This window comes from Loxodonta africana, chromosome 1 (genome assembly GCF_030014295.1).
Source record: "Loxodonta africana isolate mLoxAfr1 chromosome 1, mLoxAfr1.hap2, whole genome shotgun sequence".
Classification (NCBI taxonomy): Eukaryota; Metazoa; Chordata; class Mammalia; order Proboscidea; family Elephantidae; genus Loxodonta; species Loxodonta africana.
Genome location: NC_087342.1, coordinates 144980632 through 145005461, shown reverse-complemented (window position 1 = coordinate 145005461; position 24830 = coordinate 144980632). Strand labels below are relative to the sequence as shown.

General features: G+C 35.4%; 1 protein-coding gene across 10 annotated transcripts in view; it reads right to left on the bottom strand.

Moving 5' to 3' along the window:
- The window catches only part of DOP1A (DOP1 leucine zipper like protein A), a 123772-nt gene that overhangs the window by 47079 nt on the left and 51863 nt on the right, over positions 1–24830 (bottom strand). For 9 of the 10 annotated variants that reach the window (XM_064288416.1, XM_064288422.1, XM_064288429.1 and 6 more), the window contains 11 exons: positions 24525–24634; positions 23435–23543; positions 22198–22318; positions 20593–20712; positions 18775–18889; positions 17814–18047; positions 12702–13320; positions 8692–8966; positions 4530–4682; positions 1944–2044; positions 5–264 (listed from right to left, as the gene is read on the bottom strand). In XM_064288416.1, coding sequence (XP_064144486.1) covers positions 5–264; positions 1944–2044; positions 4530–4682; positions 8692–8966; positions 12702–13320; positions 17814–18047; positions 18775–18889; positions 20593–20712; positions 22198–22318; positions 23435–23543; positions 24525–24634 — 2217 coding nt within the window. The remainder of the gene's footprint in view (positions 1–4; positions 265–1943; positions 2045–4529; positions 4683–8691; positions 8967–12701; positions 13321–17813; positions 18048–18774; positions 18890–20592; positions 20713–22197; positions 22319–23434; positions 23544–24524; positions 24635–24830) is intronic. The other variant, XM_064288413.1, reaches the window with a different exon arrangement.

Genomic DNA, 24830 nt, shown 5'->3' with positions numbered 1-24830 from the left:
TCACCATTCCCGCAGGCAAAATTTTGCACGAAATGCTTGTCATTCTCCTCTCCTGGGTAGCATGGAGCCTTATTCCAGTAACGCTCTGCTTGTACACGCTGCACTGAAACTCTTTGAGTTTTTGGATGAAGCAGGAGCAATAATAACGGTTCCAAAACTCTTGCGATATCATGTCTTTGGAGGACTTGGTTCAGCCAGGCTTGTCCCACAGAACTAGTAGAACCATCTAGACTGTTAAGGCTATCTAACATGATGAACAGTGACCTATAATAAACAACAATAATTAAAACAAAGAACAAAACACCTGAAAAAGCTTCAAGACTCAAATCTTTCTAAAATTAACATCATTATAAGTTGTATTTCTTACTTTGAATGAACTATTTTAAGGTAACGATGCTTCAAGGTAACTTTTGACCACAGCATTTTATAATTTCAATCCCCTACAGTCTCAGTACATACGAGAAAGGAAAAAAAAAAAAATGTTCTCTTCCATGAAATTTCATAAGTGTGCATTACATTTATAATATTAAAGGATAGAAAAACAAACTTACTTAATAAATCTTGTTTTACAACTTATTCCTGTTCACATCAACAAATATCAAACCCCCTGTAAGGCAACACTACTTTCCATGCTGGTCCAATCTATGTACTTAATTCAAGGAAAGACCATCTCTGAAAGGTATCAGTGTGTGGTTTGGAATAAAAAAATTCAAGATTCAAATCTGGGCTGTTGCATTTTACCTCTGGTGCAGTCTTGAGCAAGCCATTTAACTTCTCTGGGGCTCTATCACCTCACTTATAAAATGAGAAAGGATGACGAGGAAGGAAGGGTAGTTGTCAAGGTTAAAGATAATATTTGTAAAGTACCTAGCCCAGGTCCTAGTACACTATAAAAAGACAAAAAAACCAAACCTGTTGCCGTTGAGTCGATTCTGACTGATAGCGACCTATAGGACAGAGTAGAACTGCCCCACAGGGTTTCCAAGGAGCACCTGGTAGATTGGAACTACTGACCTTTTGGTTAGCAGTCAAACTCACTGTAGGAGGTCCAATATATGGTTTAATGCTGCTTGAAAAGCACCAGTTGAAATAATGTCCAATAGAGTGCATGGCTGATCCTGCCCTGGGTTTTAAGCATAGTTAGGTTTGTGGTCAACTCTGTGAGACCTGTGGGGAGACTGCTAACTTACATCAATACCTATAGAGGACAGCTCCTTGGAAGTGACTGCAAATCTGTTATTTGGGGTATGAGTCACCAATGTAGTATGGGGAAAACGCAAAATCACACTCAGGCAGCAACAGGTTCTTTGAACCCATGGAAAGGGTTTGTCAGTTCAGCTGTAGATTTAATAAGTTTGGTTTAGGCACAAAACTAGAATAACTGCTAGAGAAGCACTTTATACAATCTACTGTTTATTTACAGTTTCACTGAATTGGTTTAGAGACTCAGGAAGGCTATATACATTGCTCGTACTTAGAATAGCACCTGGCACATAGTACAGACTTGAGTAGCTGTCCCGTGAAAGGAAGGGCCTTAGGTTAATAATTATCTTAATAAATGAAGAGAATTACTGTACTTTTACACAAATAATGCACACCTTCTATATTTGTTTGCCAACCATGCCCTCCCACCAACCCAAGGTATTTTTGTAGGTGTACTATGCTAACTTTTTTTTTTTTACAGCAACATGTAAAAAAAACAATGGCAGAGCCACACTTATGAAAACACCACAAGGAGTACAGCGAGGGGGAGGGTGCAGTTGGCAAATGTAGAAGGTGCACGTTACCTGAATAAAAATATGGTAATAAATTCTCTGTAAACTTTATATATTGGTGTCTCCTACCCCTACCAAACTACCCAGAGAATTTAAGAAAAAAGAAAACATTGAGATTATCTGACTGAAAATCTGAACATAAAATGCAAACTGAAAGCAGTAACTAACCTGTCAAAGGAACGTGCGAAAGATGGAGATTTATTTATATGGAGGTCCCTTGTTAGATGCCAAAGAACTGCAAATTTTGCATGTGCGTCCATCCTTATTTTCTGAGGAAGAACATGGGAGGTTAAGTTATTTTATTTTCCCTTGAAAATAATAAGCAATTTTAGCAACATCAAAGTAACTATTTACAAAAGAGCCTTATGTTCACGGTATACAAATACACACTGGAATAAATTTTAATTATATTTTTATGGAAGTAGAAAGGTAGATAATATTTAAATATATACAGAAGTATTAAACCTAAAAGATCATTGTACCATATCGTTCAACCTCAAGCGGCTAGGTGGGTTTGAACCACCAACCTTTCAGTTAGCAGCTGAGTGCTTAACCACACTTATTCTATATGAGGGAATTGAAAGCAATAAAATACATGTCATGATATCGTGAGTCTAGGAAGCACTTCCTCTTTCATTTTAATACAAATGTTCAGTTGTCAAAATTTATTTTATCAAACAATATAATTTATTTTTATTCTCAGAAATTATACGGTAATCCCAAATGAATTCATCATTACTTATAAAGCTGGCTTATTAGAGACTCAAAATATTAAATACTTAAAAATTACTTCTACAAGAAAAGTATTAAACCACTCTTGGGATTATTTGGGAAAGATTATATATTTGTATATCAATGGACAACACAACGTAAAAATAAATTATTTAGAAAGACAGGCTCTTGGTATTAGATAATGAACGTGTATTAATATAAATCATAAAAATCCCAAATAAAAACTGTGACATTATTAGAATTTGTATAGTCTTCCTCTAGCATTTGTGAATCCTTCAAATAAAAACCCCATCACATCAGGAAATATATCTAGCTAAATTGCTCATGGAGACCCCAGGTGGTATAAATGGTTTACATGCTTGACTGCTAACTGAAAGGCTGGAGGTTTCGAGTCTATCCAGAGGTGCCTTGGAAGAAAAGTCCTGGAGATCTACTTCTGAAAAACCAGCCACTGAAAACCCTGTGCAACACAATTCTACTCTGATGCACAGGGGTTGCCATGAGTCAGAGTCAACTCCACAGCAGCTATTTTTTTTTTTTTTTTTAATTGCTTGTGATAGGTCAGAAGAGTGCCTGCCACTTCCTGGGCCTTAATAAATGCTTTTTCTATGAAGCCTGTGGCTGTACATCAAGCAATCCAAACATAAAAATAAAAGTAAATAAAAGGGTGTGTATTTTTTATGGGTGCATATCTTTGATCATAACTTAGAAGAATCTCTTTAAAAATGAAATGTTACACAAGTAAAAACAGGTATTTAACATGCCCTAAATTTAAACCTAATGTCAAACACAGCTTGCTGAATTAAAATGCAGGGTGTATGACACAATTTTATTTCAGAAATTCTAAAAGAATGTGCTGAAGTAGGAATAAAATTTTAATATCATCTTGAAATAAACTTTTCACTTTTCTTACTGTCCTTCCCCCAACCAAATGCTTAATTTACTCAATACAATGAACACCTTTTGAATATGACCCATTCAAATTCACCTGCATTTAGATGTATTTTTTAACGGGTTAATCCACTTCTAAAAGTGTTCAGTAAAATCTTCCATTTATAATACAGAGCAGGCACAGCAAGACCACAAACTTCATTAGATTACCTTGAAGAGGTCACGCACAATGATTCTTCCAGCTTCTTTTCAGACCTGCTCATAACTTCACCGGTTTTATTCCAACTGACATATGTATAACTTCATATACATTAGGATACAAAGCCCTTATTTTGGATCTTTATTAAAATGTAATATTATAATGTAAATAATATAATCTCACATATTAACACTCTACAGCTTACAAAGGAGCCCTGGTAGTGCAACGTTTAAGTGCTTGGTTGTTAACTGAAAGGTTGGCCATTCAAATCCACCCAGTAGCTCCCTAGGAGAAAGATCTGGCAAGCTAAGATTATAGTTTAGAAAATCCTAGGGGGCAGTTCTACTGTCACATGGGGTCACTATGAGTCAAAACCAACCTGACGGGACCAACAATAGCAATATAGCTTATAAAAGTAATTTCACATGCATTATTTCATTTCACATATACATCCCCCAGCTACATAACTGTGGCCACTGATTCCTCTTTAAATGATACAATAGTTGGGATCAGCAGCAGCTTTAATCACCACTACCCATAACTGGTGTTCTGAAACAACAAATAAACCCAGCATTTGATTTGGGGTCACTTAATTTTTCATATTAAGAGCTGGGCTGCTAACCAAAAGGTCGGCAGTTTGAATTCATCAACTGCTCCTTGGAAACCCTGTGAGGGCAGCTTTACTCTGTCCTATAGGATTGCTATGAGTTGCAATCAACTTGACTGCAACAAGTCTGGTTTTCTAAAAATTTTTTCATATTACTGATACCTTTTATAAAGAACTTTATTTTGAAGAGATTACGATCAGTCTTTACTCTGAACTAAGCTATAATATCTCTCATTCAGATGCTAGCTGCAATAATTTTCCTAAAGAGTTTTCTAAATTTACCTTTTGTTATAATGGGGCACAGGATAAAAAGAGAAGAATTTACCTTATCTTTATGGGTTAACTGCTGGCTTATAACATCCTCACAGATGCTAGAAGAAGGAACCAAGTTATGTAACTGATAAAAGAGTTCCACGCTCTTCTGGTGGTGCTGAGGTGTCCCATCTCCCAGCTGGTCCCACAATGTTAAAGCTACATGCTATAGAAAAAGATGTAGGCAACAGTTCCAACAAACATAAATGAAAACTTATTTAACAAACATTTCCTATTTGCTACAAACAACTCTCAGACTGCCAGTCAGACCTGGAAGATCTCTAATACTCACTAAGCCACTGGGATGTGATTTAAAAGTGCAGCCTTCCTTCTGCCTGATTTCCGCTTATCCTGGCCCTTCAGGACCTTTTATGAGAGTCATTTAATATTTATTTTAAACATCAGACATGTGTTTTCTGCAAGGACCAGATAAGACCTCATTTCTCTATTTTAGTTATGTTTAGTAAAGTGATGCTGGACTACACTATCCTTAATGGGATACAAATCCCACACTGAATGCAATTTAATGTTTACAGGTCTATGTTTCAGAGCAAAATATAATTCATAGTCCAAATATCCAAGATTTAAGACTTTTATAATAAAGGCATATGTATGCTATATTGTCAACAAAGCTCTTGATGATGTATGACAGCATTAATAAAAATGAAACAATCTTCAGGGTTAACCATTACAAAATTATGGAAACCAACTGTAAGCTAGCAGGAAGAAATAGCTAGAGGGGCACTATGACCGCAAATCAGATTAAAAGAAATTTTTTGATGTATAAAAAACTATTCGTAATATTTGTAATATAATCCAAATATCCCCCATGTGTCTGTCAGTTTGTCGTACTCTGGGGGCTTGTGTGTTACTGTGATACTGGAAGATATGCCACCAGTATTCAGATACCAGCAGGGTCACCCATGGAGGACAGGTTTCAGACTAAGACAGACTAGGAAGAAGGACCCGGCAGTCTACTTCTAAAAAGCTTTAGCCAGTGAAAACTTTATGAATAGCAGTGGAACACTGTCTGATATAGTGCTGGAAGATGAGTTCCCCAGGTTGGAAGGCACTCAAAAGATGACTGGGGAAGAACTGCCTCCTCAAAGCAGAGTCGACCTTAACGATGACGATGGAGTAAAAATTTCGGGACTTTCATTTGCTGATGTGGCACGACTCAAAATGAGAAGAAACAGCTGCAAACATCCATTAATAATCGGAACCTGAAATGTACGAAGTACAAATCTAGGAAAATTGGAAATCGTCAAAAATGAAATGGAATGTGTAAACATCGATATCCTAGGCATTAGTGAGCTGAAATGGACTGGTATTGGCCATTTTGAATCAGACAATCACATAGTCTACTATGCTGGGAATGACAACTCGAAGAGGAATGGTGTTGCATTCATCGTCAAAAAGAACGTTTCAAGATCTATCCTGGAGTACAACACTGTCAGTGGTAGGATAATATCCATACGCCTACAAGGAAGACCAGTTAATACGACTATTACTCAAATTTACGCACAAACCAATAGGGCCAAAGATGAAGAAGTAGAAGATTTTTATCAGCTGCTACAGTCTGAAATTGATCGAACATGCAATCAAGATGCATTGATAATTACTGGTGATTGGAATGCAAAAGTTGGAAACGAAGAAGAAGGATCAGTAGTTGGAAAATATGGCCTTGGTGACAGAAACAATGCCAGAGATCGAACAATAGAATTTTGCAAGACCAATGGCTTCATTGCAAATACCTTCTTTCACCAACATAAATGGTGACTATACACATGGACCTTGCCAAATGGAACACACAGAAATAAAATTGACTACATCTGTGGAAAAAGACGACGGAAAAGCTCAATATCATCAGTCAGAACAAGGCCAGGGGCTGACTATGGAACAGACCATCAATTGCTCATATGCAAGTTCAAGCTGAAACTGAAGAAAATCCGAGCAAGTCCACGAGAGCCAAAATATGACCTTGACTATATCCCACCTGAATTTAGAGACCATCTCAAGAATAGATTGACGCATTGAACACTAGTGACTGAAGATCAGACGAGTTGTGGAATGACATCAAGGACATCATCCATGAAGAAAGCAAGAGGTCACTGAAAAGAGAGGAAAGAAAGAAAAGACCAAGATGGATGCCAGAGGAGACTCTGACACTTGCTCTCGAGTGTCGAGCAGGTAAAGCAAAAGGAAGAATTCATGAAGTAAAAGAACTGAATAGAGGATTTCAAAGGGTAGCTCGAGAAGACAAAGTAAAGTATTATAATGACATGTGCAGAGAACTGGAGATGGAAAAGCAAAAGAGAAGAACACGATCGGCGTTTCTCAAGCTGAAAGAACTGAAGAAAAAATTCAACCCTCGGGTTGCAACAGTGAAGGATTCCATGGGGAAAATATTAAACGACGCGGGAAGCATCAAAAAAAGATGGAAGGAATACACAGAGTCATTATACCAAAAAGAATTAGTCGATATTCAACCATTTCAAGAGGTGGCATATGATCAGGAACCGATGGTACTGAAGGAAGAAGTCCAAGCCGCTCTGAAGGCATTGGTGAAAAACAAGGCTCCAGGAATTGATGGAATATCAATTGAGGTGTTTCAACAAACTGATGCAGCGCTGGAGGTGCTCACTCGTCTATGCCAAGAAATATGGAAGACAGCTTCCTGGCCAACTGACTAAAAGAGATCCATATTTATGCCTATTCCCAAGAAAGGTGATCCAACCGAATGTGGAAATTATAGAACAATATCATTAATATCACATGTAAGCAAAATTTTGCTGAAGATCATTCAAAAATGGCTTCGGCAGTATATCAATAGGGAACTGACAGAAATTCAGGCCAGTTTTGCTTGCTGAAAGTGAAGAGGACCTGAAGCACTTACTAATGAAGATCAAAGACCACAGCCTTCAGTATGGATTACACCGCAGCATAAAGAAAACAAAAATCCTCACAACTGGACCAATAAACAACATCATGATAAACAGAGAAAAGACTGAAGTTGTCAAGGATTTCATTTTACTTGGCTCCACAATCAACAGCCATGGAAGCAGCAGTCAAGAAATCAAAAGACGCATTGCATTGGGCAAATCTGCTGCAAAAGACCTCTTCAAAGTGTGGAAGAGCAAAGATGTCACCCTGAAAACTAAGGTGCGCCTGATCCAAGCCATGGTATTTTCAATCACATCATATGCATGTGAAAGCTGGACAATGAATAAGGAAGACCGAAGAAGAGTTGACGCTTTTGAATTGTGGTGTTGGCGAAGAATATTGAATATACCTTGAACTGCCAAAAGAACGAACAATTCTGCCTTGGAAGAAGTGCAGCCAGAATGCTCCTTAGAGGCAAGGATGGCAAAACTGCATCTTACATACTTTGGACATGTTGTCAGGAGGGATCAGTCCCTGGAGAAGGGCATCATGCTTGGCAGAGTACAGGGTCAGCGGAAAAGAGGAAGACCCTCAACAAGGTGGACTGACACAGTGGCTGCAACAATGAGCTCAAGCATAACAATGATTGTAAGGATGGTGCAGGACCAGGCAGTGTTTCGTTCTGTTGTGCATAGGGTCGCTGTGAGTCGGAACCGACTCGACGGCACCTAACAACAACAACAACAACAACAATCCAAATATACTTGATGTTCTTTCTACGTAAAGGGTACTATCTGTACCATTGTGGTAGAAATCAAAGACGGCATTTTTTCTGAGTGACATTGTATACCACAGATGATAATCAGACAATCTGGATTGTCAGAAAAACTTCCTGGGAGTTTTGAATAGCTGAGGTTTACTCTATGACTAGGAAAAGTATCATAATACACTTCATCTGGATAGAAGTTCCACTGTATAAATGAGCTTTCTTCTTCACTTTAGGTGAAATTATTTCCTCCGTGGCCTCAATGCCCTAATACTTGCCTTTCTTTACCCTAATACTCCCCCTCATCCTCACGTTTCTCTCCCTCACAAAACTGGGGACAAAATGGGCAAAGCAGTACATGTCAAATGTGGCTTCCTTTTCTATACCCAAAAACCCACTGCTGTCAACTATACAGAAACATTATATTTAGCTTGATTATCATGTTTAAAATCTGTGTTAAGCTAACTAGGTCGGGTATTTCACATGTACTGATTATCTTAGTCATGTATGTATTTTCAGTACTTACCTTGAAAAATTCAGTCTTCTCAGCTATGTATCTCAGATTGCCTTGAGTAAGGGGTGGTCTAATAACCACAGCTACTCTTCCCTGGTTTGGACTTAGGGGTTGTGCAGGCTCTACGCTGTTGACATTTTCCCCAGCAACCATGGCCACAGACTGAGTTAATCCTATCAGGTCCATCACTAGTGAAATAGCAACACTCTGAACACTAAAATCACTTGCTTGGCTGCAAGCACTCATCAGAGTCTGGAGCCAGAGTGGAGGCTGCACCTGTTCACAGTCTGAAACAAAAGAAAAAAAGCAGAGTTCTTCACGCTAAACATTTCACACGCGCTCTAACTTCTAAGTTAATTTAAGAAAACGAAGCAACTTTGCTTACCTTTAGGCCTTGATCTGCTAAGAAAAAAACAACAACATAGTTTCTCATCCCATCTACAGCTTTAAGAAAATAAAGCTGCAACAAGAAATTCATTATCCCAAGCCATATAATTTTTTTTCCTATCCCAGAAAACCGTATACTAATCAACAAACATTATATAGTGCTCACTGCTCTGCTGGTTGAAGGCAATCATTTAGTCAATCCACTCAACAGATACTTTTTGAACAACTACAACATCCAGGGCACAGTGGCAGGGCTGAGAAAGGGGGATGCAAAGTGAATAAAATATAATCCTACACTGAAGGTCTCAACCTAATAGAAAAGTGATGTTATATCTGTAAAAAGAAATAAAACACTCAATGAGTTAGAGTATATGTACACTGTAAGAGAAGTGCAATGGTGTGATACAACTCAGAAAAGGAGAGGTAACTTCAGTGAAGGAAAAGGTCAGAGAAGAATTTAGGGAACAGATGTGCTTTGAAATGTTAGCATAAGTTACTGGAAAAGGAGGAAGTTGAAAAAGAGAAGAGTATCCTAGGTGCATAAAAAATAGCATGAGAGGAGAATGCAAGTGGCATAGTACAGGTAATGCTTGTCAAACTTCTTAACTGCATAATCATACCCTGCTTTCATGGGGCCCTAACACACATGTAAGTGAACGTGAAACAAAAGTTTCAAGAAACAATACTTAGACATTTGTATTCTGATATTTTCCCTTCTGCTAAACTAATTCCATACCCAAAGATTGGTCATGATTCAGTTTGAGAAACACTGCTATACGGCATGCTATGGGAATTACAAAAAACTATTGGGTATACGAAAGACAGTAGTGAAAACTTAAGGCTGGGATACACTTAAGCCAGAGAGTGATGATCAGAAGACAAATGAGAATGCTGACTTGCAAAGCAGCACTGTTCACAACTTTCTGTGATGAAGGATCGAGCACTTGAAACGTGGTGTGTGTGACTGAGGCACTCAACTTTTATCTAATTTTAATCACTTTAAGTTTAAATAGCCACATGGGCCTATGTGTGGCTATCATACTAGACCACTCAGACTGGTCAGAGCTTATTGCCTCAGTTGCAACTACATATAAAAAAAGTAGTAATAAAATTACACATTACATCCTGGGCATTGTTTCTTCCTTGAAAAAAAAGAATTATACTTTAGCTTTATTTTAAAGGTTATATAATTACTGTGAACTATTATGCAATGGGATTTTAAGTATTTCATGGAACATAATTGACTACTGATATTTACATTTTATTCTTATAAAATGTAAATATTACATTAATAACTGAATAAAATATGACATTTTACATTACAATAATAATCTTAATAAACCAAAAATTCAATAATGCACATTATTAAAAGCACTATGGAAACTTATACACAAAAGTCAACAATAAGACAACAGAAAACAACTGCTAAAATGTGTTTGCCACAGTGTAAGTACAGCCAAACAGAGAAAGCCTTTTTTTTGTTTTGTTTTAAGGAAACCAAAATTTCAAATGTGGAATATTTGAAAAAATTCTCTAATTGACATGAGTATTAACAGAATAGCATCCCTGTCATTCAGTTAAAACCTTCTGCATATGCAATTTTAAAAAGAAAACTATAAACTAAAAAAGGAACTTGAAAATTTCCAATGATCCATCCAATGTATTCAGTGGAAAGGGGACACTTTTACGTGCATATTCAGAAATCAACATTCTTATATATATGCAACCATATATGTTGTACAAAATCATTTGACTATTATAACTTCCTTATTTTGTTCTATCCTTAATGTCTTCATCAAAACAATTACGTTGCAGATTATTTAAATATATTTGACTGTAACCTTTTTGCTTTAAAATTCAGATATTAGCAGCAAGTCTCCTAAACTACCTTTAGAATTAAAGGATCTTTTTAAAGCACGTATCATCATTTATATGAATACATATATCAAATAGTGGAATTTTTCTGATATTTTAGCTACAACATAAGGATACAAAGGAAAATTTATCCATATTAGCAACTGACATACCAACTTTATTTTGAACATTCTGGAAAGGGGGCGTGTACTTATTTTCATAATTTATTACTTTTAAGCTTGGATGTATTATTACATTGTGCAAGTCTGCTGCAAAAGATCTCTTTAAAGTGTTAAAAAGTAAAGTGTCACTCGAGGACTAAGGTGTGCCTGACCCAAGCCATGGTATTTTCAATCATCCCATATGCATGTGAAAGCTGGATAATAAATACAAAAGACCGAAGAAAAACTGATATTTTTGAATTATGGTGTTGGTGAAGAATACTGACTATACCATGGAAGAATTAATAGCTCTGTCTTGGAAGAAGTACAGCCAGAATACTCCTTGGAAGTGAGGATGGCAAGACTTTGTCTCACGTACTTTGGACATATTATCAGGAGGGACCATTCCCTGGAGAAGGACATCATGCTTCGTAAAGTAGAGGATCAGCAAAAAAGAGGAAGACCTTCAATGAGATGGATTGACATAGTGGTTGCAACAATGGGCTCAAACATAGCAACAATTGTGAGGATGGAGTGGGAACAGGCAATGTTTCATTCTGTCATACATATGGTTGCTATGAGTTGGAAACAATCCAACGACACCTAACAACAAGTTTGGTAGAAGTTCATAACAATTTTCAAAAACAGTAAATTTAAGCCCCAAAGGCTTTTTGAATCTCTATCGTCCTATAGGGTCGCTATGAGTCGGAATTGACTTGATGGCAACGGGTTTTGGTTTGGTTATCAGACTCTGATACTTGCCTGTCTCCAGTTTAAGAGGGAGGATTCTTACTCCCAAGTCCGGGTAGATGCTGGAGGTGGAGAAGACAGGGAAAGAAAAAGGCCTTCTATAGCTAGGCAAGCAGGAACTGCAGTGCCAACAGTTTACCAACCCTATTCTTTCTCAATTTTCCTTTAACTTAATCTCATCCAAACCACTGCTAATGGTTTAGTACTTATCTTTTCCAGCTTTTTAATCTTTGTATTCATTATTAGCAAATATTTAGGTCTGTCATTTTCCACTTGACCTAACAAGCATTCCCCCTAATCCTACTGCATGGCTTTTATTTTTGATTATGTTTATTTTTGATTATATTTCTTTGGACATATAAAAGATTTTTGTGGTCAAATCACCAATGTTAACAAAAAGTCCTTAAAAAGTATACATTTCACTAAACAAGCTTATTTTGTGCTAGCAATGTCAGAAGTTTTATTGGCCACATCAACCCTGGTTTAACCATATGAAACATGTGCATATAAAAAATTTAAATAAAGGCAGACATATATGACACTAGCCATATAAAAGGAAACCCAAAAGGAAACCAGCAGATCTAAATGTTGTATTACTTTCCTCCAGAGAAAGGAGTTAATTTCCTTAGCTTCTGCTCACTTGCCAGTCAACTGTTAAAGACATCAAAATCATAAACCCTTCCAACATATCATAATGGCAGTATTTCTTTAAAAAAAATTCTCCAAATTAAAATACACTTTTTAAAAATCACTGACTAAAGAAAAAAGTTTTCATATCCTAGTTTTAATATCCTTGTGCTTTTCTTTTTAAAAAACGAATAGTATGCCACAGAAAATATTTAAATGTAAACAAAACAGAAAAGACCTTACCAGTCTCTGATTTTTCAGAATGCAACTCTGATGTATGGTTCCCCTCAGCAATGTAAACTGGGAAACTTGAGCACTCCAGAAAGAGCTGACAGGCAGCAAGGAAGGCAGAAAGGTATTCTTTTGAATTTTTTTCTTTACCAATGTTTCTCTCTTTCACATCTCCATGCGAATCTCTGTCCCATTTTGAAGTCTCTCCTTGCTCTCTACTGAGATCCTGTTGCTCCGTAGCCAAAAGCTGAGACAAAGAGTTACTCTGAATGATATAGAGGTTGATAAGTCTGGTTAGAAACTGTTGAACATACTCCAGGCAGCACTGCATTGCAGTCTTCTGGGCTGTCTTCCCACTTCGCGTCGCTGTCCCCTCACTAACTCTGGAAGAGGCCTGGATGATGGTTTCTTCAGATCCCACAGTGGATGCTGTTTCTGTCTCGGAAGATGTGCTACCAATTGGGATGGCAGCTGTCCCCTGCCCCTCACTCAGTTCTCCGTCAATGTCATCGGTTCGGTCTGCCTGATACTGTATAAACTCAGTGAATCCACTCTCTGATGATCGACTACTTGGTGGATTTTCTCCATCTTCAAACACTTCAGTAGGATTTTCAAGAGAAACCGATGATACCTGGTAGAGATTAAAAAAGCAAACAGCTGAGTAGCTAAAGTTATACAATTAAAAACAGCCACCTTTTGAAAAAAGTAAATTTTAGATTAATCGCAACTTAATCTGTACATTCTGTCAAATCTCCAAAACAGCTTCTATACTGATGTATATGTTTATAATAATCAATAGGAAACATTGATTGGTTTTAATGAATATATTACTACCAGTTCACCAAGCATTTATTATTCATCACGTGCATAGCATAAGGTTAGGTTTTTGAGGGCAAAAATATTTATATTTACAAATCTCTAGGATCTATACCCATGTTTTCAGTAACTAACAATTTATTCAATTCACTTCATGAAATCATTTTCCTAACATCTAAACAATGCAAGGAATGAGACTTGTAAGATTAAAACGAAATTTAGGAACTAGGTAAAATCTAATAGGTCATCTGTTCAGGACCACATTAATGTGAAATTTTTATCTGAAAAGTATAAAGTACTAAATGTTCACTATTAATCTAACACTCTTTCAGTGAACTGTTACTGAATTCATACTCTGTGCCAGACACTGTTTTAGGTACTAGGAATAAAAAGAAAGGTTTAAAATCTAGAGGGGAAGAGACAATTAATTAAAATATTAAACCAGCCAGCCACTGGGTTAGAGCTGGAATGGATTAATAATTCCCTTCCTATAATAATGATAGGACAAGTTATTAAGTATATTTTCTGGCTTAGTTTAAGTAAACAAAAGTTGTACATATCATGACGTCCTTAGGTTATTGTGCCACAGTCTAATTTATTTATATAATTTGAATGTTTCACTGAAAAGTAATCTTATTAATATATGAACTAAATGATCTGCTGCCCAAAGCCTGGCCTCAGCCATTGTTCCTTACTTCAGTGAATGACACCACCATTCATCAAGTCTGGAAGACAGAAACCTAGGATTCATTCTTAGTACCTTTTCGACCTCTCCTCTCCTTCCTTCTCCCCCTACACATCCACTTTAGTATGGTGGTTAAGAGTGAGGACTCTGCCACTTACTAGCTGTGTGACGCTTGCCAAGTTATTTAACCTCTCCAATCCTCATTTTCCTTATCTGTAAAACTGAGACAACTGTAAGGCATTACAGTTGCTATGAAGATTAAGTAACACAGTATACATATAAAGTGCCTGGCACTTAACACTCAGTAAATGTTGGTGATCACTCATTACTCCTACCAATTCATTCCTAAATCCTACTGATCTTTCCTCATTAATCCATCCATTTCTGTCTTCGCCTCCACCCCCATCTTGTTGGCATAAGTTATCACCTCTCACCTGCACTACTGCAGGTCTCCCCATATCCATTTTCTGATTCTCAGATCCATACTGCACACTGCGGCCAGAGTAATTTTCCTAATATACAAATACGATTATGTCACTTGCCTTTTTCCCTTCTGTGTCTTCCCACTGATCCTAAGATAAAGAATAGAAGCCTTAGTGTAGTGAGTAAGTCCGTCTCACCTCTGTCTATGTAACCGCATCTCCCCTTCACTGTCTGCACAGCGCTCCTTCCTGCCTAGAGCCTTTGTGAATGTTCCTTTCTCTGTCAAGTGCTCTTTTTTTCCTACTCCCACCTAACTCATCCCAGCAATTCCTCTATGACTCCACTCATACATTCCTTCCTCAACAAGGCCTCCCTTGACGTTCAGTCTAGGTCAGGTAGCCTACTTTCCATATTCCTATTACTCTTTCTTTGTACATTTATTATAACTATAATTAAATGTGCAATTAGTTGTTTAATATATCTCTCTGCAACCTGAATGAAAAGGTTGAGAAGGGCAAGGGCTATGTCTTGTTCACCACTGCATATCCAGTGTCTTGCACAGAATGGGATGGAGCTCTGGTGATGCAGCGGTTAAGAGCGCAACTGCTAACTAAAAGGTCGCCAGTTTGAATCCACCAACTACTCCTTGGAAACGCTATGGGGCACTTCTGCTCTGTCCTACGAGGTTGTGGTGAGTCAGAATCGACTCCACAGCAACAGGTTTGGTTTTGTGCAGAGTGGGTACTGAATAAAGAGAGGTTGTTTTCTCTATTTTAAAGGTAAGAAAACTGAGGCACAGGGAGTTAAAAAAAAAAAAAAAAAAACTTGTCCATGGTTATAGTAGATAAGTTTAGTAGTTAACAGAAGAGCTCAAGTGAGGCGATTCTAAACTTCATGCTCTTTTCACCATAGCATACCAGTGTATCAAAACAGTATGAGAATTTATCGTATTATAATGCAAAGTTTAGAGGTGGCTATAGTCAGAATTAAAACTTAATCATGAAGTTTTCTCCTTTGAAAGTTTAGTGACCGTGTAAATCTTGCACAATACATTAAAAAGAACTTATCCAAATGGTAACACTGTCATTAACTTACAACTATATGGCGTTTTCTGTATTAATACATTTAACATAAGGATCATAAAAACAATGGAAAATACTATATTAATAAAAAGAAGCTATAAACTCAGTTGAACTTCTATACATTTATAAAATTTAGTTGTAAGATCTATATTACATAAGTATGCTTCAGATTTTTTTTTATGTTAAAAATGTCTTTCTGATAATTCCTGAAAGAAATAACATGCATTAGGCATGTGGGTATAGCGATCCATCACGCTAATTTTATAAAAACACTCTAACTGCATACAGCCAAAATAATATTTACATTTTTTTAAAGACTGATTCTTTCACTTATACGTTCAAAAACAGGGATATGGAAAACACCTTCATCTTATAAATATAATCAATTTTCAGACATCTCAGAGAAGATCATACTATTGTATTTCAGTAAAGAATAGGAGAGAACATATAAACCCTAAGAGCATATAAGAAAACCAAAGAGAGTGAGAAAAGCATACTAAGGTTAATTAACTCTAAAGTGAATGAAACCATTAATTTTAAAAAAGAAAAAAAGTATATTATCTAATTGGCCTTCATTTAACATGAATGGATGTTCCCATCACCTTACCTTAACCATCAAAAAGGGCCTCCAGGTGTTTTCTACATAATAAATATCCACATATTTGAATATATTATTGAGAGAATGCTAAGGTCCTTCCCCTATTTCCATTAATCTCGTTCAAATAAAAACCAAAGGTTCCAGAGCAGCTAATACTCATTCTAATTTTATTTCTAAGAAGATCTTAGCAGCATAAATTAGGAGAAAACAGCATAACAAACCAAATTTCTCAGCAATAGTGGAGACTATGTATTGCATATAAATAATGAGCAGAATAAAAGGAAAATAAGAGAGACTGGTTTTAGCGTATGCAGGATAATCCTGGCGTATAATTTAGATTGACTGACGGTCAGTAATGTTCACTTCATATATGAAGGATCAAGAAAAAAGCTTTCCGATTAATACCTGAGGAAAAAGGTTATATGAGAGCATCCTGACACTACATTTGTGTGCCTGAAAAAAATAAAGCCAACTAAAAAAAAAAAAAAAAGTAAGGGCAACTATTCAATCCTGGGACTTAGGGAACAGAATCTAATACTCTAAATACTCTAGAAATTTTAAAATCTTTACATTGTGGAACTTAGCCTAAATTCAATGTAATTATCATATAATTACATTCAGCATATTTACTAAAATATTTTAGTATTACAAAACCAAAAACTTCTAAATTCTTGATTTTTACATAGGTGTTTCACAGGTGTTTAAGTGTGCTACTGGAACTAGATATTAGAATTCTTATTATAGTTTCATTTATTCAACATTGTAAGGAAAGCATTAAGCATCTTGAAGACTGTAGAGGATAAAAAGATTCTGGATTTAAAGAAAAGCATGCCAAAATTTTAGTGTATGTGAAAAGGACAGTGAACTTTAGATCTAGACCTGCTGTCCAATATGGTAGCCACCAGTCACATATGGCTACTGAGCACTTGAAATGTGGCTGAATTTTAAATTTTATTCAACATTAATTAAATCAAAAAAAAATTAATACTCAATTTAGCTATTAGTATGCTTAGAACAACTTAGGTCTGTGAATCTATTTTTCTGACTGTAAGTTTTATGAAATATAAATACAGATTAAGTATTTATGATAAAAATTTAGCATTTGAATGGAAACATGCTAAAAGTATAAATTACACACTGGGTTTTGAAGGCAGTACAAAAAATGTAAAACAGCTCACTGATTTTTTTATATTGATTACATGTCGAAACAATAATAATTGGAAATACTATATTAAGTAAAATACAGTAAAATTAATTTCACCTTTTTTTTCTAACATGACTACTAAAACATTAAAGTGACATATGTTGCTTGCATTTATTTCTATTGGAAAGTTCTGATATGCACAGTTAAACTGCATTACAGCCAAAAGCCTACAATTTGGGCTACTGCACAATACTTGGACCTAAGAAAGGTTTTTACTAATATTTAAATACTTACACATAAGTGACTTCATCTAGAATCTATTGTGCTCTGAAGAAATACAACTGGCCTGATACAAAAACACCATAGCTAACATTACCTTTTTGTCTTCCCATTCTTTGACTGAGTTCTTCTGCACATTTGGGAACTGCAGCACGCCCCCTGTGCCAGCAGATAATAGTGGAGGTTGAACCTTGCTAAGGATCTTTGAGCAGAGCCTGAGTGAATCCGTGAGTTCAGACAAGTGCAATGTCTGGAGATGGCTTGTCAGTGCTGAAATCATCCTGAGCAGCAACTGAGGCAAGTGTTCTGTCTGAATTTCAATGTAAGTCTCCTGAAAATAAAAGTGGAATGAGAAAAGTTTAAACAATGTGTAACTAGTTCTACTATTCCAGTTATTTTTAAATCTGTAAATAAGGCAGTAATTGTACTCATCTGCAATGTTTTATATGTATCATGCTCTTAATTAACACTGTATAGTCATTTTATTATTAATGACTTACAAAATTTCTATTCCCAATTTAAGTATTTCAAAGGATATATTATGAAAGAGCCCCAGTTTTATCTGTTACATTATTGAAATTATAATATTATGAAAGTGAATACAATCAGTTAAAAACAAAACAGGCTGAATGTCATACCTGACACAGCACCCTCATACTTCTAGTAGGCTTCAAAATGAGAAAGCAGAGAATTGAGGAGAGAAAACGTAAGGGGAGAAGATTTCCAAAAGTCTTCATTTAACAGACAGAATCATTAAGCAATATAAATGCAGCCATTAGATCACTACACACTAAACATTCCAGATTTTATAACATGCAATTATGACATATAATCCATGTATTATATGACACTTGTGTATGTATTATACATATATGTCAGATGACAAAACCCTTGCAAAATTTCATGAAAAAAGCTATGATAAAAGGAAAAAATAAATTTATTTCAACAATGGAATTTTACTTGAAGATGACATTTTTTTCCAACATTAAGTGTGTTGAACTATGTTTTTAGATTCCCTCAATGTTTTTACCAAGGTGGCCTTACCAAGGTGGCCTTACCAAGGAAACTATATCCAACAAAAAATCCACCAGTAAGCAGAAATTGATCAGCTGTAACTCAGATGACTCATTACTATCTCCAGGCCCAATCTGAAGTCTGGCGTGCAGTGTCCTCCTAGAAGGACAAAATTCACTTTATCAAGTATGCTATCAAGTGATATGGATACATGTGACATCACTGTCTTTCTAATGAAAGCTAATTCAACACTGGGACACACACAATAATGTTTCTGTGATGAACACTCCATTTCTTCCTGGATGCTCTTCTGTGTAGAAATTTCCAAAGCAAGATTCCTAGGCTTAGCCTCTCCTGAAAGCCCCATCCTACATTTCTAAGCACCTACTAGGCATCTTCATCCATCTTCTGAATGCATCTCACTTTTTGGAACGCATTTCCCACTTCTCCCACTACAGATATCATGTCCTATTTAAAATGGATTGTTTGTTCCTTGATTTCCATCTCAGGGCCTTTGCTCATACCAATTCTCCTCCTGGACTGTTACTCTCCCCCAGCTTCATTCTTTCATATTCATAGTGCATTTGTCCGTCAAGGTCTGGGATCAAATGTTACCTCCTCAAGGAAGCTTCTTCTGATCCAGGTAGATCATTCCTCCAACATACTAATCCTATATGACCATACATCGCTCTACACTCTGAAGACACAGAGTTGAGTAAGAATATGACATACTTCCTGCCCAGCAAGAAATATTAGCATATAAAGAAATAAATGTAACAATGTGACAGTGTGGGAGGAGTTGATTCTGATTTGAGGGAGTCATGGAGGCTACTGAAAGGCAGGTGACCTGGATATAGGACCTTAGCAGATAGGCAAGGGAAAAGAGTACTTTAGAAAGAATAGCATGAGTGAGGGCCCAGCAGCATGAAGATTAATGTGTGTTCAGGGTATAGTCCAGGTTCTAAAGAAGGGTGTGCGTTTGTGAATGTAGAAATGAAGGCAGAAACATAAGCTAGGGCAAAAGGACATTGATAATTTGTTCTGCATTCCTATCATATTTTAATCTCCCAATTAAAATATCTGTAATTTTAAATTTAGTACTAGGAATATATATGTACACGCCTTACTTGTTCCCACTGTAAGGTCTCTGAAGACAGGGACGGTCTATATACCTAGCATAGTGCTTTGAAACTGGGTATTCAATTTTGCTGCTGAATGAGTAAGCAAGCAACTTCCCAAATCATTAAGGGACTAATATATATCATCAAGGTTTATATTTTAAAATATTCATGAGATAGTACAAGATCAGTGAAGTGGGGTAGTAGCTTACTTCTGATTACATGGCCCCAAGGCCTGAGAGGTTAATCTGGCTCTGGTAAAATCTGACCTAGAATCTAGGCAGAGATTACACTCAGGTTCACTAGTATCCTAAGGTTTTCAGATTATATTTTAGGCTTTAGGTTCTAAAGGGTGAAGAGTTTTTATCTACTCATCAGTGACAACATGGGCTATTTCTATGGCTTTAAAAGCACAAGAGTGACCAAGGTGTTTTTTCTTAGTCAAAGTGTAAATCCTTTTGAAAAAGTGTGCTAAGCAGCAGACACAACAAGAAAACCTTCCATCTATGCTGGTGACTGAAAAACTCATCTCTAAACTCCTTTCCATTTCTAAGATTATTTAATCAATGATTCTATATCCTAGAGTGACAAAGTAGAGCCTGATTATGGCTATTATATAATTAGCAGTTCTCAGTAGCAGTAGAATGTATAAAAGAATATTCTTTTCATTAGACTTAAGAACATTAAAAAAAAAGTTAACTTTAGATATTATTAAATCAAAATGAATTAAACAGTTTAACATACCTACAACATTCTTCAAACCAACGTGCAACATAATCCCACATATAATAAGGCTCAAAGGAATTAAACAGAAGGTTGGCAGTTTTAATCAACTCTGCTGTTTTCTTGTTTTCCCTTAATTTACTAAAAAAAAAGAAAAGAAAAACATTTACTTTTTTCAAACTTAAATTTAAGTGCAATGTTATAGGGCTATATATGTTCCTAGGTAGTTGCTAGAAAACATTTTAAATAATATTGCAACAAAAAATGCTTATCCACTGCTACTCTTCTATTTCTTTATATATACAGTCATTTTCCCAAATCTGATTTTCATAACTCAAATGTATGATCAAGATAAAAAATTAGCCTTGCATAAGAAAAAACAGCTGTGTCCCTTGCAAAAGAAGTTTCTTTATTTGAGTTTGTGGCTATTAATTTGATATCACATTCTTTTATTTCCCTTGGCAAATATAAATTGAGTAGTGATTTGATTTTGGCAGCCTTGATTGTCACAGAATTTGGTTTGCTTTCCTGTTCCATTCAGGATTTGCTCAAGAAAAGTTAAATTTGGCCAGTTTCAATCAAATAATTTTCTTAGCTTGAAAAGCAAAACTAACTAATAAAAAAAACTATCATTCTAAATAAGCATTTTTACTAAAATTCCATCAGGAAAAAATAACTATTATTTTAAATTGGAACCCCTTTATATTACCTACCCATCTACCTTTCCCACCCATCATTCCTAACCATTAACACAATTTTTACATATAATGAGGTTTTGTCAATGCAACTAGTATGTCACAGCAGAAAAGATAAATATTGCATAGGACAATACAATTCCTCAAGCTCAGAGTACAGAATAAATTACGGTACCAAGTTAGTCAACATTAACTTTTAAAACAAAAAAAATACATGGGATCATATTTATCAGAAATAAAAAACTGCCTTAAAATGTTTCAATACATAAAAAGTAAGTTTTAGGAACATCCAGGGTATCTCCAAAGTCTCATCAAGGAACCACAGATAAAATGTAAATTATGTAAAAGGAATTGGAAGCTTTGTCATATTGTAATGATGGATAAGAATGGAAAAGCAGTGGTCTGCTTATATTAGAGAAGAAAAGACGTTGCTAGCATGTATCACTGATTTAGGAAATAGGCTATGCTAATTATCACATGATTTGCCCCAGGCATTCAGAAAAGAAATATACTTGAAAGAAAAAACAACTATAACTTGATTAAAAAAATATTCTTTAAAGAACACTCAGTGCCCTTTGGTTCACTTGAGTCTTCTGATCTATGATTTTGTCTCCCGAGTATGTCAAGTCGCCAAGATTGACAAGCCCATATAAACAAACAGGTCCAGTAACCTGTTTAACTGACATGTGGCAGTTAGTGCTCTCAGCACCTGTTTAAAAGACAGTGCATTTATCACTCTTAATTACAAATCACGGTTCATATTACCAAAGCACAGAGAGGTTTTATACTGCGTTTACACAGAGCACAAACTTCATAGAGTAAGATGCCTAGTTATCACTATGACTTTAAGTTATATTAAGTGAATAATAGTGTCTACTTTATAATAAGTAAAGACATCTTTATGTCATGTTTTTTTTTTTCAGTAATCCACCTGCTTAACTGAGCATGATCCTTGCTAAAGGGTGGCTCCATCTGAAGATCCAGTTCTGCTTTGCATTGGGAATATAATGTTCTAAACACTTCAATCAGGACATCTTCTAGAATTACAGGTCCTAAAATATACAAATTTAAGGCAAGAATTAATTAGCATTAGCAAATCATGATTATCTGACAATTGGTCCAATTAAAGGATGCTTTAAATTTAAAAAAAAAAAATTTTTTTTCCAGAACCTAACTAATTCACCCATGTTGAGATGATAGTAAATAACTGAACAAATGTTTATTTTGAAAGTATAGGTTGACATAATAGAAATTATAGAATCAGAAGTATTTAACTTCTCTGAGCTTTAGTTTCCTCATCTACAGGATAATAATACCAAACTTACAGGGTTACTGCAAGGGTTAGGAAAAATATTTGTAAGGTATTTAGCACAGTTGCTGGAATACAATGAGAATTTAATAAATGTTACTTGTATTACTACTCCTGTTAATTAATTTAAATAATGCTAAAATGCACAAGGCCAGACTTTATTGCTTATTTCCTAAAAAAAAAAAAAATTTCCTGAGCATCAACTTTACCATTTAATAGGTAAATAAACTCTCAAAGCCATTGATATAACTCAGCTTAAGTTACTTTTATATTTAAAATTTTTCATTTCTATTTTAAGAGTTTCTAAGAAGACTTAAACATATTTGTTAAAACATTTGCTAAAGTTACATACTTTATGATTTCATTTCATGGTTGTTAGTATTTTAATTTTTGTCTCAGGCACCGTAACTAACTTCCAAATAGATCTAATATATGAGAAACACACAGTGGAGGGAAAACACACAGAACAAAGGGGATATAGGGAAGGAAGCTGAGGGATGTAACTCAAATACTTTTTGTTTTTTGTTCAAGTCCTTTGATTCTGTGAAATATAGTCATGACAGATTATAAACATTTCAACTTCATAATTTAAACAGGATTAAGAAAACCTTAGATAGTTTAAATCCTCTGCTATGTAATGTAATACAGGGTAGATACATGATAACATACAGGTTGGATATTACACCTTTATCTTAACTTTCTAGAGTAAATTTTAGGCAAGAAAATGTTGAGAACTTGTGTTTAAAGGCTACCTCAAAATTTAGCAATTTTCTAAGTAGTGACTTGTCTTCTCATTTTTATTATGAAATAATACAAAACAACCAGGAGTGACCATACGCCCTAGAATAGTACATATTACCTAGCTCAGGTTTGTCCAGTAAACTGATTAGAATCCGAAATGGTTTTAGGTCCTGCATTAGTGTGCTCTCTTCTCCAAATCCATTCACTTGTAAGATCCCCACCATTGCCTTAAAAAAACAAACAACAAAAGAAAAACAATAGTAGACTAGTCATTTAAGTAAACAGATTCACATGCTTTTTCTTAAGCAAAAATATTTTTTAAATGCAATCATATGTAATGGAGATTTACATCCCCTACTGCTTTTCTGAAGCCCTTTCTTTAAGGTTGGCATTCTTCCTACGGTAGGAAAAGAATGTTATATTCCTCTATCTTGAGAGAAGAAAATAGTGCTTAAGTTTTCTCTGGAACAAATGAAAGAGTAGAAGAAAATCTAGAAAAAAAAAATATTCATGACTTATTTTTTTGCCTACAAGATGAAAATATTTTTATTTAAGATGATCAACATGTCCTAAAGCAAGCCACAACATCATGGCAATATCTGCTATTATGAAATTATTTTCCCATTAGGGATTCCAAACTAACTATATTCTTATAATTGTATTCATTTTAAAATGCTTCAGATACCATATATTTTTCTCAGTTTATTTTGAGATGTTTTGAATAAATAATTGAATTAAAAATAAGATGAAATAAATATATGGGTCATTTTAACATTTCCATCACAATAGCCATTCTATCACATTTACATTCCTGTTGTAGCCTAAATTTCTCTGGGGTCTCAGAGTAAATAACACAAGTCCTGATCCACTTTTGGAAAACCTCCAACATTCATAGGGCAGACAGGTGAGAAGCTGCAACTACATTTTAATAATGTGATGAAAACAACAATGTAAAAACACCAACAAAATCAAAGCAAAACAAAAGAAAAAACAAGCAACTCTGGCCTTACAGGGAAGTAGGTCTGGCTTATAATTACTTACTTTATTTCAGTCATTAGTTTATTATAGTTATTCTTAGGAAATTTGTGGGTCTTGTCTCTATCCCTTCAAACTGTGAATTCAATTAAGGCAGGACTTTGTCTTACACTTTTTCAGAAACTCTAGTGGCCAGTGAGTAACCATAGAGTTAAAATGAAACTATTCATTACCTGGACCAACAATTCTTTTGAAAAGGTAGTGAAATAATAAGTGGCATGTTCTTCAGGATTACTGTGTCTTGTGCTTCTGGGTCCTATGACAGCACCATTGTTATCAAAACCTCAATGGAAACAAATTGCAAAATAAATTAAAATATAATTCTCAAAACCGTTGTTCCTTAAATATGCCAAAACAGCAAATATCTCAAAAACAGCACTAAACACTTACCAATTTGTAGCCCATTCAATGTCAGCAAGAGAGATCATTTTAGATAGTTTAATAAAGGGAAACCAATTCAACATATAAGTGAGTATCGT